At 49.4% G+C, this 19798-nt stretch overlaps 1 protein-coding gene across 1 annotated transcript in view; it reads right to left on the bottom strand.

Annotated features, from left to right (window-relative positions):
• Nucleotides 1–19798, bottom strand: part of FLI1 (Fli-1 proto-oncogene, ETS transcription factor) — a 117419-nt gene that overhangs the window by 14147 nt on the left and 83474 nt on the right. The window contains exon 5 of the mRNA XM_081114141.1: nucleotides 16591–16656. Coding sequence (XP_080970267.1) covers nucleotides 16591–16656 — 66 coding nt within the window. The remainder of the gene's footprint in view (nucleotides 1–16590; nucleotides 16657–19798) is intronic.

The following is a 19798-nucleotide window of genomic DNA, read 5'->3' as shown; positions in this document are numbered from 1 at the left end:
GGGTTCAGGTTCCAGCGCTACCATTTGCTCTGTTGGGTGACCTGGGGCAAAAGGTTCCTCACCCCTTTTGTAACCTCAGGTTCTGCTTCTCTAAAATGGATGACTAACAACTCTTTCTAGGGTCGCTAGGAAGACGAAACAAGCATTTGCTACAGGGCGATTTGAAAATAGACGCACTGTACCTGTAGGCCACAGGATCTCGCCTGCACCTCTCCGAGGTTTATCTTGGTGAAACAAGGTTACAAAGCGCAGCAAGGAAGGCCTGGGGAAGGATAGGAGGAGGAAGGACAGTCCCATTCCTGCGATCCCGACCACTGACTCCCAAACTGGAATAAAGGGTGGCTCTCTTTCAAAAGAAGAAACGGCCTGGCAGCTGTGACTCAGTTGGTTGAGCATCGTCCTGTGCACCACGAGGTCTCTGGTTCGATTCCCGGTCGGGGCACATGCCTGGGTTGCAGGTTTGATCCCCAATACGGGTTGGCAGCCAATCCAGATTTCTTCTTCATCTCATTGATTTTTCTCTCTCTCCCTCTCCCCCTCCTCTCTCTCTAAAATCAGTAAACACACACACACACACACACACACACACACACACATATGTATGTATATGCATATTAAAGGAGGAAATGGATTATCCTGGGCCCCAGTTTGAAGACTATCGCCCTGAAAGGTAGTGAGGGGTGCTGGTGTATGAGGCTTAGGTTTTGACTGGCAGCCTCCTTGCACCCCTGTCAGCTCACAGTCCCTGTGCAGCTGGCTCTGAAGCGGGGTCCTCACCTCATTTCAACCCGTCCTATAGGGGCAGCCCAGCCTCCGCCTCAGTGGCATCTTATTTTACAAAGAGCAACAGAGGATCTTGGCTTCCACTGAGACCCCAGGAGGAGGGAAATATCTAGGGAGGACTGTCTTCAAACTTGGAACTCAGGGAAAAAAAAACATCCTGGATCAGGTTTCCTTTGCTCAAGGACCTCGTCCTGGAATCCAAACAGCGCCTCGGCTCAGGACGGACCCGCTGGGTGGAGAAGAATGGAGGCACTGTTTCGGATATTATATGTGCAAAGGACAAAAAGACATATGAGCAAAATGCTTGGGGGGGAAAATGGATGGATTTGAAAGAGGAAAAGTTTGGAGAGTCAAGTGGCGCACCGGCCGGGCCCGGCCCCGCCACAGTCACGCAGGCTGCCTACTGAGCCGGCCTCTCTCTCACTTTGCTTCTCTTGTGGGCTCCGTGTCTAAGTGACACCGAAGTCTAAATGACCTCTTTATTTTGATAGGGCCTCAAGGTGGGTTTCTGAGCCAGCCTTATGCAGAAAGGCGATTCATACTGACTAGGTTAGTTGGATGGTTGCCCGAACCACCCCCTGCCCCCTTCCTCCCGCCCCTGGCCACCATCGGGCCATGTAGACACAACTAAATTGCCCACTTCTTCAGTCAGATCTGCCTCAGGTTTAAGAGGATTCCAGGCAGGCAAAAAAGAAAACCTAACCATTTGCTTAGGAACTAGGGCTTGGGGTTCAAGGAGAGGTGGTCTGTCTGGGTCCAGCCCCCTCCACTCTGCTCAGGGCCTTGATCTGAACCTCTTAGGCTGGCATTTCACAGTGAGGCTGTTCTCACGCTCCCTGGCGGCAAGGGATGCAATCTTGTGCCTGTAACCTGTGCATCTTTTTTTCCCAAAATTCTACAGATTAAGGGTCACCTGGAAGAGTCCCGTGTTTATTGCCCTGTCTGGTCTTCTAGCCCAGTGGTCTGCAAACTCATTAGTCAACAGAGCCAAATATCAACAGTACAACGATTGAAATTTCTTTTGAGAGCCAAATTTTTAAAACTTAAACTATAAAGGTAGGTACATAATTAGGGTACTCCTAAGGCTTAGGAAGAGCCATACTCAAGGGGCCAAAGAGCCGCATGTGGCTCGCGAGCCGCAGTTTGCCGACCACGGTTCTAGTGGAATTTTTTTTTTAAATATATATTTTATTGATTTCAGGGAGGAAGGGAGAGGGTGAGAGATAGAACTGGGAGGTCAAGGTTCAATTCCCGGTCAGGGCACATGCCCGGGTTGCTGGCTCAATCTCCAGTAGGGGGCATGCAGGAGGCAGCCAATCAATGATTCTCTCTCATCATTGATGTTTCTCTCTCTCTCCCTCTCCCTTTCTCTCTGAAATCATATATATATATATATATATGTTTATATATATATATATTTATATATATATATATATATGTGTGTGTAAATATATATATTTAAGTGGACAGGGAAGTCATTCTAAACATGCCATCTTCATGACCTGGTGGTGAGCATGACATGCTTCTGTCCCCGAATCCTGCATCTACACAGCAAGAGCCCAGGAGTTGAAGAAAAAGAGCCATCAATTCTGGAAGTTAGAACATGGTCTTACATAATAGAATCAGAGGCTTCTTTTCAGACTGGAAGGTACCTCAGACATTATCTAAACCAGACATGCAAATTAGCACTGGCCTGGAGGCCTGAAGCATGAAAGAAATCATATGTGGCCATATAAGAATTTTAATAGAAATTGAAAGTATGACTCATGGCATGAAAACTTCCTTTCTCTAGACTCCTCTAGGATATTGGGCAGGATTGATGATTCTTTTACAGACAGGCCAAAAACCGTTTAAGCTCAAAGATTTTTCCAAATGATACCAAGAACAATTTTCATCTCTTTGGAAGAGTCGTACCTAAATGCTATCAAGCATAAGGCTGTTTGTGGTTTTATTAAAGGCTCCAAAGATTTTCATGGGAAAGGATTCCATGACTTCTCTTTCATCCATTCCAAACAGGGAAACAGCTCGTTGCAATAGAGAGAATGCTGGATTGGGGTTCAGAACTCCTTGGTTTGCCTCACATCTCTGTCAGCTGTGTGAACTTCAGCAAGTGGCTAATGCCTCCAAGTCTCAGCTAACCTACCTGTAAAAGGGAGATACCCAGGGGAAAATAACTCCTCTAAAATTTAAGAGCCTGGAAAAGCAAATGGCCTATTTAATCCTCACAGGGTTACGCTGAGAATAAATGAGCTCACGCATGAGCAAATGCTTCAACTACTCCAAAGTGTCCTATAGAATTATAGCTGCTATTCTTTTCCAGAGTTTAATGCATGGGAGATGAGAAGGTAATCTTTCTTGTGTCAACCAAAGCTAATTTCCTATGGTTCTTTCTTTAGGAAAGCAGAAGGATTGAGTAAATGTTAAATTAAATTGTCAAAGACTACATTTTCCTTCCCCAATGAATCCATTACTGTCAGTAGTACTTACTGAATAGCTACAGGGCTGGAAAAAGGGCATAGGAAAAAAAGTCACAATTAGAGACCAGAAAGTACTGGTGTAGTAATTAGGTTCATGGATATCTTGTGCGTGTGGGAGGGTTCTGAGAAGTGATTGCAGTGTCTGGGAGTAAGGAAAATATATCTTGAAGAGGCTGGAACTTGAACTGGGCCCTGAAGCATGTGTTGGATTTTGATAAAGTAGTAACCTCACTTAATGAACCACTTTCTCCTTAGAGTATGCCTGACACAAGAACTTGAACTTCTTCACGGAGACATGTTAAAGTTTTTATTGACCTTCAGCTTACAGATCTCTGAGACTCGAGAGCAGTGGTTCTCAACCTTCTGGCCCTTTAAATACAGTTCCTCATGTTGTGACCCAACCATCAAATTATTTTCGTTGCTACTTCATCACTGTCATGTTGCTACTGTTATGAATCGTCATGTAAAGATCTGATATGCAGGATGGTCTGAGGCGACCCCTGTGAAAGGGTCATTCGACCGCCAAAGGGGTCGCGACCCACACGTTGAGAACCGCTGCTCGAGAGGCAAAGCTGATCTATGTCCTGGTTAGTGTTTCTAGCCATAGTATTTCTTCCTCGAAGACTATCTTCTCCCAAAAGAAATAAGTTCTTTTTTATGTCAGCTAGGGGTTTCTCTAAAGAGAGGAAGTTGTGCTCTAGCTGGTTTGGCTAAGTGGATTGAGCATTGGCCTGTGGACTGAAGAGTCCCAGGTTTGATTTCAGTCTAGGTTGTGGGCTCGATCCCCAGTAGGGAGTGTGCAGGAGGCAGCCGATCAATGATTCTCTCGTATCATTGATGTTTCTATCTCTCTCTACCTCTCGCTTCCTCTCTGAAATCAATAAAAACATATTTTTTAAAAAAAGAGAGGAAATTGTTACATCTATAAAAAGAACTTGGGGAAAGGTTTTATATCAAAAATAGAGGCCTGATGCATGAAATTTCTGCAAGAGTAGGCCTTCCTTCTCCTGGCTGCTGGCACCCGGGACCCAGGATTCCCTCGCAGCCCTGGTTTCACCCGGAAGGTTGTCTGGTCTAATTAGCATATTACACTTCTATTATTATAAATAGCTGATGATGCTACCAGAACATGCCCCACACTCCCACACCACTGTCTGGGCAGGAGAGAAGCTCCCTTCTCTTTCTCCAGGACAGAGATAGACGGATGGATGGATGGATAGAATTTGCTTTATGAGCATGAGACTAAGCAAGCTTTAAGTACTCTCCAGCTACTGCTGCCCTCAAAGAACCTCCCTGTAGAATTTCGAAATCAGTGCTTGTAGCAGAACACACGCCTTTGGAATACTCTGTGTTGAGGTGGGCCATTGGGAGCACTTGTAGACCTGGCCTTTGATTTCCAAAGTACTTTGGGGCCCCACTCCTCAAAAAAGCCAACGGGGGTCACTTCTAGTTTCTATTACAAATCAAGACCACACGGTCATGGAAATGGAGTTACAGCAACCGAAGGCAATTTCATTTTGAGTCTTAGTCTTGCTATCTGGAATGGGATGAAAAATGTGAGTCAACGTGAAAGTTGGTAGAGATGGGAGGCCTAAAATAGTAGCAGTTAAGAATTTGGAGGTGAACTGGAAATGCAAAAACCCCAGTGGCCCACTTAGTAAGTGCGAAATGCCACTGAGAGGTGATGGAGCTCCAGCCCACTGAGCACTCAAGGTCACAGTCAGGGAGGCCCCTCCCTGGCCGTGCTGAGAGAAGCTGTAGTCTGGCTGAGTCTAATTGGAAGGGTGCTCTGGGGGTCAAGTTGCTCCCAAGCACCTTTCCCACAGCCTATCACATCCCTGATTTCTCCAGGGAGCATCTAAGAACAGCTTTGATAAACATAAAGACAAAAGACATACCCAAGGAGGGCAGGAAAGTCAACGTGGGAACCTCTAAGCATCCAGGACCAGGACCAGGGCCCCGGGTACCTTTTAGCAGAGGGAGGAGAAAGCCCCACACCATAGTGGCAGAAAGGGATTGCTTTTCTGTTCAGTATTCCAATAAAGCCCTCGATGGTGGGGGTGGTGAAGGGGGGAAGGTTTCAGAAGCAATGGAAGGCACTTATTTTAAAAACAAAGATGCTCAGCTCCATCTTCCTCCTGGGCTCCTCCACCTGCCACGGGTGCATAGCAATGAGAAGGCGGAGTGGGATGGGGTGGCTGGAGCATCCTGGCAGGTGTCTTTAACATGGTCCCAGGTGTTGGGATACCTTTCTTTCTCTTCCTTGAGAGCCACGGGCCAATGAAGCTTATAGAGGCCAGGGATTGTCTATCTGATGTAATTTGAGGAACATTTCACAACTAGATTTATTAGACTGATACCCATCTCCCCCTCCTTATAAAAAATTAAGTGTATTGCAATCTTATTACTCCATATATCAATTCCTTTTCTAAATCTCTCATTTTTTTCTTTATTATTTAAAATGTGATATTAAATACACAAGAAAGAATAATGTTATGCGAATTAGAAGGCGTCATAGTAAAAATAACATCTGTGAAACCAATAATATGCTTTGTGAGATGCAAAGACCAGAGTAGACGGAGTGAGGTCCCTGATTTTTTGGGGGGACCATAGCAGGGATCTATTAATCTAATCATGTCTAGTAGCAACTAGATGATGTCAGCTTCCTGTAAGAAACGTCCTTTCCTTGGGGTGGTGGAGGGAACAGGAAGAGGCAACGGCAGAGCCCTGTCCCTGCCTGGCTGGGGAGGGGCTGCAGTAACAGATTCCGTTCTGCTTCCCATTTGCCTTGTGACTTGGGCTTAACTTATCTGTGCCTCAATTTTCACACGTGTAAAGTAGGGATGTGAATAGTACCAACTAAATGAGGTTGTTATGAAGTATACATGTGACGCGAAGAGAAAACTTCTTGTCACATAGTAAGCACTTCATAAATGTTAGTGGCTATTGTGATGGGGAGGGTGAGAAGAAGGGTAAGGAAAGAATGGTGAAACGAGCAGAAGTTAAATTTCCCCACAAGATCACTTTCTTTCTTGGCTTACTTCTGTCCCTGGCCTCTTTCATATTGGCACACTGAGCAGGGAGACCCAGATCTGAAAGGCCTCCAAGGGGAATTTAAGCTGATTAAAAAAAAAAAAAAAAAAGCCCACGGTCCCTGGCCAGTGTGGCTCAGTTGGTGGGAGCATCATCCCATGTACCGAAGCGTCTTGGGTTCAATTCCAGGTCAGGGCACATGCCCAGGTTTCAGGTTCTGTCCCCAGTCAGGGCACCTGGGGGAGGCAACCAATTGATGTTTCTCTCTCTCCCTCTCCCTTCCTCGCTCTCTACAACCAATAAACATATCCCTCTGGGGAGGATTAAAATAAGGGCCAATGGGTGAAGTGGAACGCCCATCTTATAACTGAAGTCTGCTCTTGGCGAGCTCCTCCCCAGCTCATGGATGGGACTGATTAGCGGAATCCCCTGGGAGTCCAATGAAGGGGGAATTCAGGGCAAGGTAGAGGAAAAGGCAAGCACCATCTGCAGTGGACAAAACCAAACATCATTCCCATGCTTAGAAACGTCACTCTTGGGAAGCAGTTCCAAGCATTTTGCCTATAATTTTCATCCATCCGTCCCATGGCCTTGCTTGAGTTCCCATCTCCAAGAGGCTTGATGTCTTGGAAGACAAAAGACCATTATGATGGGATCTGTTGAATGCTCAACTGCAAAACAGGAAGTCCAAGCAAAGTACGTGGGGAAGGGGTACTGAGCCCCTGCTGAGGTAGGTCATCTGGGCCTTCACGGGGAGGGGAGTGTGGCTGCCTAGCCTACAGATGGGGTGGGAGTGAGACCGGGGAGGAGGGATACACGAGGCAGAGAGAGGCCGGGAGACAGTTAATGTCGAAGACAGAGAAGACAGGAATCGTTCACAATTGAAGGGTGAATTTTTTTTATCAGATCCTACATGGGCAAAACTGCCCCATTGGGCACAGCGATCAGGTCTCTGACCCGGAAGTGATCGGGACTGTTCTGTGCCTCTGGGGGTCCCGCAAGGCTGAAGCTGGGCGGCCTCCAAATGAACATGCCAGAAAGCTTGGCTTTGCCTCACCATCCCTCACTCCCTGGTGGCAAAGTCACCCGGTCTGAGTAACTGGATGGAGGCGGCAGGAGGGAGAAGGGCCCCACTTTGAATGGTGGGGGGTCAACCCTGAATTCTCTCTCGCAGGGACACGTCTGGGATATACGCTGTAAAAGAATGAATTAAACCCAGAAGCTGAGGGCAAGGATCATTAGAAGCATATTTTGTAAAAGATCCTCAAAGGCATAAAACCTGCCCAACGTGAGTTATTCTGGAGACGGAATTCCCTCATTTCCAATCAGGGAATCCACGCCGTCCCTGGCACCAAAGAAAAGAACACAAGCCCTGGCCACATGCCTCTGTACCTGCGACAGCACCACACCGGGCACTGTTGGCCTCCTTATCCCGGAACAAGGTTACACTTGACCCAGGAAACGGGCGAAGCGCCGGCCATAATGGAGAGAAAGCGTGTCCTGGTCGCCGCGCAACCCACACACGTGCGGTCACAGCACACGCAGCGCACCCAGCGAAAAAAATAGCGGTTCTGTTCCTCAGAGAAAGGAAGGAGAATGGTTACTTAGAAAGTGTCCCAGACAAGCTGTCAGATTGAATTCGGAGGCTGGAGTCTGACTCCGGGACAGGCCTGGCTGGCGGAGCTCCCTGGGGACTGGGGTTTCCTGCCTGCTTCGCTTACAGACAAGGATTCTTTGTTTCCAGCTCTCTCTCTCTCTCTCTCTCTCTCTCTCTCTCTCTCTCTCTCTCTTTCCTCTCTCTATCTCTCTCTCTGGCGAAAAAGAAAAAAAAAAAAGCACACAAAAGCATGCTGCTCTCCAAAAAGGGTCAGATCGAAAGCAGACAAAACATTAACTCTGGAATTTCAAAGGAAAACAATTTTTTTAAAAAACCAAGAGAGCAAGCTACTGTCTATTCTGTAATAATAAATCTTGCCTTTGGGCTGCGCGCGCACACACTCACACACACACACACACACAGCCAGCAATCATCCTCACTTTTGCTAAAAATGGATTAGAGGTATTTCATCATAAAGGAAAAACATAGACTGACACAGTTCTTAACAGGCCCTCCCGCGAGTCCTCATAGCCTTGGATTTAAGTGCTACGTAGCGGACCTAAGCCCTAAGCCGGGCAGCCGAGCCATACGACCTGCTGCATGAGAGATGTTATTTACTCCCTAAAATAACAGGGCATTACCTCACAGCGTTACAGGCCTTTTCCGACGGCACACGTGTTCCAGACCACCCCCCACACACTACCCCGGCCAGGGCGACAGCCAGCGCGCGGCCCATGCCCACGCGGAACACCCAAACACACGCTCCCGCGCCCTCCACTCAGGGTGCCACGTCCCCGATGCTGAACCTGGAAACACGGGGTCCTCTTTCACTGCATGATACATACATACGGGGAGGGGAGGGGGGCGGCGCCAGCTTTAGGCATAAATATTCTGCTCTCATCCATGTTCTCCCATTATTTTTTTTTTAAATATATTTTTTATTGATTTTTTACAGAGAGGAAGGGAGAGAGATGGAGAGTCAGAAACATCAATGAGAGAGAAACATCGATCAGCTGCCTCCTGCACATCTCCCACTGGGGAAGTGCCCGCAACCCAGGTACATGCCCTTGACCGGAATCGAACCTGGGACCCCTCAGTCCGCAGGCCGACGCTCTATCCACTGAGCCAAACCGGTTTCGGCCATGTTCTCCCATTAAAACAAAAGTTCTTGGGGCATCTTTTCAATTATTGGGAATTCCAAAGATGTAGGAAAGCAGAGAAGAGCCCAGCTGGTGTGGCTCTGTGGTTGAGCCTTGGCCTCTGAACCCAGTGGGGCACATGCAGGAGGCGGCCGATCAATGATTCCCTCTCATCCTTGATGTTTCTATCTCTTCCTCTCTGAATAATCTATAAAAATATATTTTAAAAAAGGGGAAAAAAAGAAAAGCAGAGAGGAAACTACTGAACCCCACGGCCCCTTCATCCTGCCAATCATATTTCAGCCCTTCCCCCCCCCTCCCCCCACTGGTCGCTCTGAAGCAGATCCCTGGCTCCGCCCCTTTGCTGAGCTTCCTGTCTCACAGTGACACAGCCCACTTTCAGTTTTCTGTGCTCATGTCACACTGAGGCCTTGGTGCCCCCGGAAGGCACACTCCTACACACCCCCAGGGACTCCCCTGGCCCCTACCCCCAAACCCAATGTGAACACACAGGGCTGACCCATCTGCATGGCTCAGTGGTTGAGCATCGACCTATGAACCCGGAGGTCAGGGCACATGCCCAGGTTGCAGGCTGGATCCCCCCAGTAGGGGGCATGCAGGAGACAGCTGATCAATGACTCTCCTTCATCATTGATGTTTCTCTCTCTTCCTCTCTGAAATCAATAAAAACACATTAGCGCGCGCGCACACACACACACACGGCTCACACACCACAACTCCCATACGTGCACGACAGACCCAGGCACATTGGCTGGTGTCTTGCTTGTTTACCATCGTCCCTTCCTTTCAATACCCATTCCCAGCACGACCATGCTGCATATTTCTAGAGGCTTCCCATCAGCCTCTGCAATTCAGCCAGAAAGGACGGCCCAGGGAGGGCGTAGCATGGTCTATATCACCCACACTCCAATGCACAGTATCAATAACTTATTGACCCATTGGTGACTCTGATAGTGAGCCCCTAAGGATAGGTGCTGGCTGTGCACCCTACTTCTCGGGCTGGGCCTAGCATCCCCTATACGTGGGCTCTTCATAAATGAAGAGATGAATGGCTGGAGTGGAGAAGGGCAGGGATCACAGACTCGATCCATTCCTGACTAAGGTGCTGAGTGACTTAAAGCTCTGCCACCTGCTCTTCGCTCCCCATGTGGCCTTGGCTGGACCCGCGCCATCTCTGGCCTCCAGTCCCTTCTGTCACGGGAGTGGCTGGAGTGGATGGATGTCCAACTGTAGCATTTAATGATTTTCCATCCCTTCGTTACTCTCAGAGAGCTTCTCGTATGTAGCACGTGGTTTTCTATGTGATGATATTCAGATTCCTAGTATTCCTTAATAGTTCTATAGGTGTATCTCCCCAATAAGATGTTAAGCAATGTGGCAGTCTCACCCGTGGTATCACCATGCCATAGGATATGGTGGCTCCTTCACCATCCTCAGCACAGTGCTAGCATAACGGTGAACCCTCGACATAATCTAATTCTTTTGCAATAAGAATATCATTATAGTTAGAATTCATGGGGCTAACACTGAGCACTCAGTGGTGTGTCAGACACTGTGCTGAGCGATTTATGGGCACATCATCTCGGAAGGGACACTAAAACAGCCTCCTTTTCTACACGAGGACACTGAGGCCGAAGAAAGAGTGAGTGACTTGTCCAAGGTCACACAGCCTGTTGCGTTCAGAGCCCGAGATTTTAATCACTATGTTTTAATGCTGAAATGTGAGATGAATACCCGCCTTAGGTAAATCGAGAGCATTCATTAAAGAATGTTCCAGATGCTGGGGTTAAATACACTGAGAGGTGAGAGGCAGCCTGGAGGGGGGAAGGAACACCAGAGGCCTCCATTTGCACCCGCTCTGCTCCAGCACCTGAAGGGCTTCAGATGAACCCTGTCCAGTCTGTGTCCCGTTGCTTTATGGACAGAATGGAATCATGATAACACCGGTCCGGCCGTCTCATGGGGATGGTGGGAGGCACAGACGAGATCCTGGACAGTGAGGAGCTGCAAAGGGTGTGGGGGGGCTGTGTGCACAGGCCCTGCCCCTGGAAACTGCCTCGAGAGACAAAGAGCTCTCGGGAGCATGGGCTTGAGGCCTGTTAGGCATTTTGCCGTAAAGGACGCAGAAAGGAGTGTCTCCTGCCCCCTTTCCCACACTTGGCCTGCCAGCACACAGCCGTTTTCTCCATCAGCCGCGGCCCTGCAGGCGACGGGGCTCCGAGGCAGACAGTGTGCCCCGTGGAGAAGCGATGCTGCACTCGGCACAGGTCCTGACCGGCTTCCCAGGCTGGGCCTGGACGCTCGGGCTCCATGGGCCATGGTGGGTTTGTGCGTTCCAGGAGTTCATAAACAGGGAGCTCAGTCTCCTCCGCCTTTTGGGGAGTCAGAGGCGTTTACACAGATCCAGCCAGACCCCAAGGAAGTGAGGGTTGTGCAGGCAAAGGAGAGACCTGCTGGCTCTCGCAGGCTGCGTGTCCAGCTGAGGACACAGGAGTCAGTGGGCCTGGCTGCAGGACGTGCAAGTCCTTGGAAAGGCCACTAAGCTTCTAGAACCCGTGTCCTCCCTATAAATTCAAGCTACCACCTACCTATTCAGGTGTTTGTTGTTGTTTTTTATTGATTTCAGAGAGGAAGGGAGAGGGTGAGATAGTTAGAAACATCAATGAAGAGAGAGAATCATTGATCAGATGCCTCCTGCACATCCCACACTGGGGATTGAGCCCACAACCCAGGCATGTGCCCTGACTGGGAATGAACCATGACCTCCTGGTTCACAGGTTGACGCTCAATCACGGAGCCACGCCGGCTAGGCCCACCTATCTACTCTTCAGATACATACGATGAGGGCACATAAGGAAAAAAATCCCTGCGATATGAACGATGCACTAAGGTGAAGTTGTCAAATCAGTGATGATTATACCATCATCAACGACAAGCCCTGACCAGGTGGTCCTTTCACTCAGCCTGCACCTGCATTAGTACATCAACTGGCCCTGCTCTTCCTTCTTTAGGTGGATTTGGGGCCACGAAAGGTCAAGATCACCTGCCCAGAGTGCGGCTCTGAGGCGGTCTTGCTTTCCTCTTTCTAGCGTGTGTCTACACCAGCCGTGGGCAAACTACGGCCCGCGGGCCGGATCCGGCCCATTTGAAATGAATAAAACTAAAAAAAAAAAAAAAGACCGTACCCTTTTATGTAATGATGTTTACTTTGAATTTATATTAGTTCACACAAACACTCCATCCATGCTTTTGTTCCGGCCCTCCGGTCCAGTTTAAGAACCCATTGTGGCCCTCGAGTCAAAAAGTTTGCCCACCCCTGGTCTACACTCTCTGGCAGGGCTTCTTGATTTGGGCTATAAGCTACAGAGTAACCCAGGGGTTTTAAGAAAAGTTTCCACGCCCACATGTCTCTCCTAGAGATTCTGAATTAACTGGTCATGTTTGGGATCTGAGCATCAGTATTCTAAATTTTTTTATTTTAATTTCTGCCTTTTTATTGTTGTAAAACATACAAAGAATTTCCCCCTTTTGGCCATTTTTCAGTCTGTGTTTCAGTGGCATTCGGTGCATTCACGTTGTGGAAGCATAACCATCAGGATGTTTCATCTTTCCACACGGAAACTGTCCCATTAAACAAGAACTCGCCATTCCTCCTCTCTCTCCCCCAGGCCTTGGAGCCACCATTCTACTTCCTGTTTGCCTGGCCAAGGTACCTCATAGGAGTGGAGTCGCACAATATCCGTCCTACGGTATCAGCATTTTTAAAAAAGCTCACCAGGTGGTTCTCTGTGTAGTGAGGACTAGGGGGTAGTGCCAAGTGGGGGTACGTATGAATTCATCTTTGGGGAAAGAGGATAGAATAGGGATGCAGGTGGGGTGATAGTGGGAAAACTGCAGGGACAGAGAAAAATAATGGGGGAATTCAGATCTCCGTCCAAACGACACGTAGGCCAGGTCTTGTTGCCGTGGAAAGTCAGCTAGAGGGGAAAGGCTGTCTGTCAGGGAGACAGTGTGCAGCAAGGGATGTGGATCCCACAACCTGGGTTTGAGCCCTGCTCTGCTGTCGAGTCCCTGGGTGCCCTCCAGCGAGCAATTTAATGTCGCCCGGCCTCACTTTTTCCATCTGCAAAATGGGGAGAACTATGTCTACCTCCCAGGGAGGCTGCCGGGCTCGAGAGCAGGGGCCCAGCACGTGAACGTGTCTAAAGCATCACGAATTCTACACAGACGACGGTGGTGGCTGCTCTTGCAAACGGGCAATGGATGCTTCCATGCTGTGTGACTCAAGTGCATGCGCCCTGATAACGAACGGTGGAACGAACAACTGTCCCAGTTGGCTCCCCTCTATGACCAGAGACTATTTCATAAAGGGGCTTCAAGGCCGCTATAAATTGAACGTTAAAAACTCGTCTTACTTCGTGGGCACAAATAACCTTTAGACTAGAGCGTGCAATCATTTTCAAGAGGCAAGCTGGCCGGGTGACTGGGCCATGTGCAAGTCAAAAGGCATTCTAGTCTGGTAAGAGCATCGAAGAAGCATTAATAGACATCACCTCCTGAACTTCTTTCCTTTGTGCCCGGTGCCAGCACCTGCCCTGTGTGAAGCGCATGCACACACACACACACACACACATACACATACGCACACGCACACGCACACACACAGCTGGTGCTTCAGAGGGATCTCGGTTTGTTAGGGAGCTCTGTGTGTGTCTTCATTTGAACGAGACGGAGCCAGGATTGCAGTGCGTGTTCTCTTTTATCTTCCCATTTAATATTTTAAGAAATAAAGGTAGGGATTAGAGAAAAGCAGAAGAGAGGAGGTGGGGAGGCGATTGAATCGGGGTGGGGGGAGGATAGAGAGGCCCGATTAGCTTTGTCTTGCTAATGCACTCTGTTTTGTGGCTGATGGCTGCTCAGACAGATTCAGACCACCTCACAAGGGGGAGGCGACACAGCAGCAAGACAGCTCAAGTGGCAAGCCTTACTGGGGACAAAAGACGCACCTGCAAAGCGCAGCCCTAATCGTCCCTGGAGGCCAGGGCCAATGCTGGGAGATAAGTGCCCGGCAGCACCTGAATGAGATCTGGCAGCGCAGCGTGCATCCGCCGGGAGGCTGCCGCTAATTCATGACAGGAGAGGGTTGCTGCCCAGCTAGTGAGCGGCTCCTGCGATGCCTGAATGAGCCGGGTGGCCTTACAGATGTACCCCCTGCGCACAAAAGGACCAGGGAACGCACTGCACAGGTAGGGGGGAGGGCTGAAAGCTAGGACCCCGGGCGGGGGGGGGGGGGCGGGATGTGTTGGTTATTAATACAGTTCAACTTAGCCAAACTGGCTTCTAAACCAAACTCTGTAGTTAAACCCAGAGTCTCATTAGCCTTAGCCTGTGGGGCTGGAGGAACTTTCAGGGTTCTCCGTATTCCCTTTCTCCCATCATCCCTCTTGCTCTCCCCCCCCCTCCCTTCCTCCTCTTCTTCCCTCTCCCTCCGGGCCTTCCTTCCTCTCTCTTTCTCTTCTTTCCTTCCCTCCTTCCAAGAAGTGGGTCCCTATCTGCAAGTGAAAGGAAGTTCCATAACGGAACCAGATGGAACCAGAGTGGCTCTGAATGGAGGCAGAGTCCTCACTCTGTGGCCCCGAGTCATGCCTAAGGAGCCACAGCTGGAGAGTCTGGGCTTGACTGGAACTGACTTAGTTCAGCCCCTTCCCTTGATGGGAAAGTAAGGCTCAGGGGATGAAGGGATTTCCCCAAAGTAAGCCAAAAGTGGCCTGACCTCCAAGCCAGGGTGTTAGTCTAATACATTTTCTCTCCCTTTAAAAAAAAAATGTTTTTATTGAGTTTTGAGAGAGAGAGGGAGGGAGGGAGAGGGAGAGAAGATAGAAACCTTGGGGATAGAGAAACATAGATCGGCTGCCTCCTGCCCGCCCTCTACCGGGGATCGAGCCCACAAGCCGGGCTTATGCCCTGACCAGGAATCGAACCAGCGATCTCTATGGTGCATGGGACAATGCTCAATCCACTGAACCAAGCCAGCTGGACTACATTTTCTCTCTTATCGAGATTATTAAATAGGCCATCAAGTAAAATGTGGCTTGGCCTGCAGGAGGAGACTATCTAATTTAGTCTGCATGGCAAAATTAAATAAATCTGATTTGGAAAGGAAAACAGTAGCAGACATAGGACCGGCCCAGGTGGGGGTAGGGGAGAAGGAAGCAAATGAAAACCACAGACGTTTACAATCAGGTTCATCATGTTGTATATTTTCTCCACTACATTCTCTTGTCATCATTTGATGATAAATTATGAACAGGAAACACAAAGTCCCATGTGATCAAAGGTGTGGCCTTGGCCAAGACACCCAGGCTGTTTGGGTCTCAGGTTTCCTCCATAACCCGGGAGGATTTTGAAACAAATGGTCTCGAAGTTTCTTCCATGAAGAGAACATTATGTTTCTCTGGAGTATGATACCGTGCTACTTTAAATGCAACCAACACTAAAAACTTCTGCTTTCATTCTATATCGGGGGTCCTCAAACTTTTTAAACAGGGGGCCAGTTCAGTGTCCCTCAGACCGTTGGAGGGCCGGACTATAGTTTAAAAAAAAAAAACTATGAACAAATTCCTATGTACACCGCACATATCTTATTTTGAAGTAAAAAAACAAAACGGGAAAAATTACAATATTTGTATTTGCATGTGGCCCGCGGGCCATAGTTTGAGGACCCCTGTTCTACATAATGGCAGGTGTGCACTAAAAAGAAGTAGTGAAGGAGAGAGCAAGGTAGAGAGGATGTCTGCCATACTCCTATTCATTCCTCAAGTCCCCACACAAGAGTCCCCTCCTCCAAGGAACTTTTCTTTTGCCTTGGGCGGATTTTTCTCAGTCACATTTTTTTTTTCTCCCTCAGATCATTCTATTCACTTGTTTAAATGCCTGGAATCTAACACAGTATCTGGAGCAATAAACCTTTACATTATTGTTTCAGAAATAAAGATGTTGAGAAATGCTATTGTAATCTTTGCTAAAATTGTCACTGGCAAACATTGTTTGCTGAGTCTGTTTTCTTTCTCTCTTAACCAAACCAAACCAAACCAAACCAAAACAACGAGACTAAATCCTCAAATCACCACTTTGGAATTGCTAAAATTTGTTCTCACAACTTTGAAATGTAGCATTGCAAGCATCCCTACAATCTTTATTTCAATAGTTTCAACAGGGAAAACCCAATTTTCAGCTTGGAAAGCGAGCGATATCCATTGCATTCTATGACCAAACATTTTCCTTTTGTGGAGTCACAGCTTCAAGTCATATCTTTACGATATTATGACACGACATTTTAAAACTTTGTGGTATTTTTTTCCCCCCAACTAGTGGCACAAGCAGGATCGGCTTTGGCGTCGTGTCTCTGGTGCTAGAGAAAGCTGTGTGGAATCAGAGGGCCGGTGCACAGGCCGGAAACGCCCCCACCCATCTCAGAGGCATGGGCCCGTGCCCCGCTTGTACCGAGGAAAATTCTAGGCCCCCGAAGGAACAGACTCACCTTCTTTGACACTCAGCCGTGGGGACTGGTCTGTGTGGGAGGGGGTGTTATAGGCCAACAGTGAACCTGAAAGGCAAAAGCAAAAGCAGGTTAGAACCAAAATCTGTCCTGCGATGACGAGTAGGAGGTGACATGAGAGGGGAGTGGGAGGGGCAGAGACAGGGAGATAGGACGGGACCCATGAGTCCTCGAGAGAAAGAAACAGTCACTGTGATCCATTCTGGGGACCGCCGTAGCTTCCTGGGTTAGGGTCAGAGTGGGTGAGGACAGACCGCTTGCCGGTGGGACACCCCCACGCCCTCCCAGCGGCCTTCATGCTTCAGAGCTCCTCGGGGCCACGCCACGTCATGGCAGGAACACGGGACGGGGAATCGGAACACCAGGGCCTGTCCCGGTTCTGCCCCCCACACCCCGTAAGCAGCTTTATATGTCTAGACCGTGATTTCTCATCAGCAAAATGACGGGGCTGAGCTGCGGCCCGGGGCTGGCACGCTTAGAGGCCGGCCGGGAGTGCAGGCTCTGCAGGCCCGAGGCACAGTCGCGGCCGCACATTCTTCTTTGTTTTTGTTTTGTTTTGTCCACGGGCCAGAGCTGGCCAGCGCTGGCCGGTAGCTCGGGCCCTCCTGGTCCTGGAGGAGAGGTCGGCTGCTCCGACGGCCTCTGGGTTTCTGTGCAGGTCCCTTTGCTGGTGGGCCAGGCACTCAGATGCTCAGTCACTGCGCTGGAGGGGTAGGAGGGGCGGGAGGGGCAAGGGGGTGGCCGTTCTCCCAATAGCAACTTTGCCAACTAAATGCCAGGCATAATACCTTGGGTTTTCTGTCATCCCTGAGGGCTGACATATAATCTTTTAAAATGAAACTTTAACGGGTACCTAGTCTGCATCGGGCACTAGTGCAGGCATTTTAAAGGCATGATCGTTTTCGCCCCGGCTGGGTGGCTCCGTTGGTTGGAATGTCATCCCATACCATGGAAAGGTTGTGGGTTCGATTCTTTTCAGGGCACGTACCTAGGTTGTGGGTTCGATCCCCAGTCAGGGCACATATGGGAAGCAACCGACCGATGTTCCTCTCACGTCAATGTTTCCCTCTCTCTCCCTTCCTCTCTCTCTCTCAAATCAACAAGCATGACCTCGGGTAAGGATAAAAAAACAAAGGCGTGATAGTTTCTGTTGTTGTCCCTTCTTTCCTAAAACTGGTTTTGTTCCTTAGATTCAAGCACATTCAAGAGTTTTATTTTGTAAAATGTCAGCGTTTTTTGTTTTTTTTTCCTCCAAAGACTGCTTGAGATTCTCCCGGGGAAACCACGGCGCTCCCCAGACAGGACTGGAATCTGCTTTCACAGGAGACACGAGAGCTCGACATAAGCGCTGGAGGAGGAACAAGTCTTCCTCCACAGCCCTCCCTGCTCCCTGGGCCGAGCGGCCTGGCTCGGGTGCCAGGGCTCCGGGCAGGGACCGGGCTGGCAGACACTCCTATTTTTAGTCTCCAGCCAGGGCAGGGAGGCGAGTGGAGCTGCTGCCTCACCCAGCTGTGGGCGTTCGGTTGCGTGCCGCCCAGAAAATGTGTGCCCTTCCCAGCCAGACGCCGAGGGAGAGAGTTTTTGAAAAATCATCCATCTGCCTAGAACCTCTGACTCCTGGCCTGGGCGGCTTCTTGCTGGCTCTGAAATTGTTTCAGACAAGAAAGAGGAGGGCGGAGGTGGGGCTGAGCCTGCTCAGGGATGGAGTGTGGCCACGTGGTCACTGGCTTAGAAAGGAGACGGTCACACATGCACGCAACGTCCAAGGACCAGGTGCCTTTGGTTATTGCATTCTCAGAAATATTAGGGACCAAGTGAGGCTGGGGCAACCTCATCTTAAGATAGTTGTTATGCAAATCAGACTTTAAAATTAGAGCCCCTCCCCCATGCCCTAGCCAGTTTGGCTCAGTAGATAGAGTGTCAGCCTGCAGACTGAAGGGTCCCGGGTTCAATTCTGGTCAAGGGCATATGCCCGGGTCATGGGCTCAATTCCCTCTCTGCAATCGATAAAAAAATCTATATATATAAAAGCCAAAGGGACCATTACAACCGGACGACCCGCCAGTAGCTATGACATACACTGACCACCAGGGGGCAGATGCTCAATGCAGCAGCTGCCCCCTGGTGGTCAGTGAGCTCCCATAGCCAACCTCCCATGGCAGGCCAACCTCCTGTGGTCCCCGCCCGAACCCGCCCCCCCCCCCCCCAGGCTGGCCCTGATTGGCCCTGATCACCGGCCTGGCTGAGGAACCCCACCCATGCACAAATTCATGCACCAGGCCTCTAGTATTTTAATAAAATAAAATTAGAGCCCCTCTTACCACTTAGTAGCCTTGTGATCCATCAGTGTAGCTCATCTCTCTAAGCCATGGGCTCCTCATTTATAAAACGGACTAATGGTAACACTTAGTGTGGCATTGTGAGGACTGAATAAGATGATCCATATAAATTGCTCCGAAAGTCCTTGGCTCGTAATAAGTGTTCAATCAATGCTAACTATCATCATTGCTACTGTGTATCCCCTTTCCCACAGACACCACGATTACATACAATGAAGCCGTTATAAAAGGCTCTCGGAGCATGATCCCGTTCTCTGGAATCAGAGTTATGAACGGGTTCTCCTGCAAGAAGGAATAATTCCCCACGCCCGGAAGGGGGTGAAGCCATGGAACCAAACGTTCCAGGGGAATCAGAAAACGTCTCAGGAGTGAGACCAAGAATGTCTGCCTCTCTGTCCCCGACATTCTCCCCGCTACCCGCCCGCCCCCCCCCCCCCAGGCTGAAACCTCATGGCTGGAGCAAATAAAGAAAAATGATGGTCTCCGAGGAGCAAGCTGCCTGAGTCATTAGTGCAGATTTAGCTAAGAGCACGAAGCTTAGATAAACCGCATTTATTAAATTTCCCCCCGGGGTGAAAGTCCTGGTTTGGGCACACGTGAATTCCACAGGAAACTCCCAGAAAGCCAAGAGAAAGGGTCCTTTGACCTCCGCAAAGCTCGCATGAAATACATCTTTCATGGTGACCTAGGGAAAGGGTTTTGCCCTCAAGACTGTTCCCGGGTCAAGTTTCACTCCTAGAAGGAGAGGCTGCCTTCCCGAGGGTGGGGCTGCTTTCGGGCATCTGCCCCCACCCCAGGGACCAGCATCCCCTTCCCTTCTCCATCCTTATTCACTCCTCGGGCTATGGAGG

Source organism: Myotis nattereri (genome assembly GCF_964212035.1).
Source record: "Myotis nattereri genome assembly, chromosome: 19".
In the NCBI taxonomy this organism is placed as follows: Eukaryota; Metazoa; Chordata; class Mammalia; order Chiroptera; family Vespertilionidae; genus Myotis; species Myotis nattereri.
Note: the sequence above shows the minus strand (reverse complement) of the source record. Positions and strands in the feature narration are given on the sequence as shown.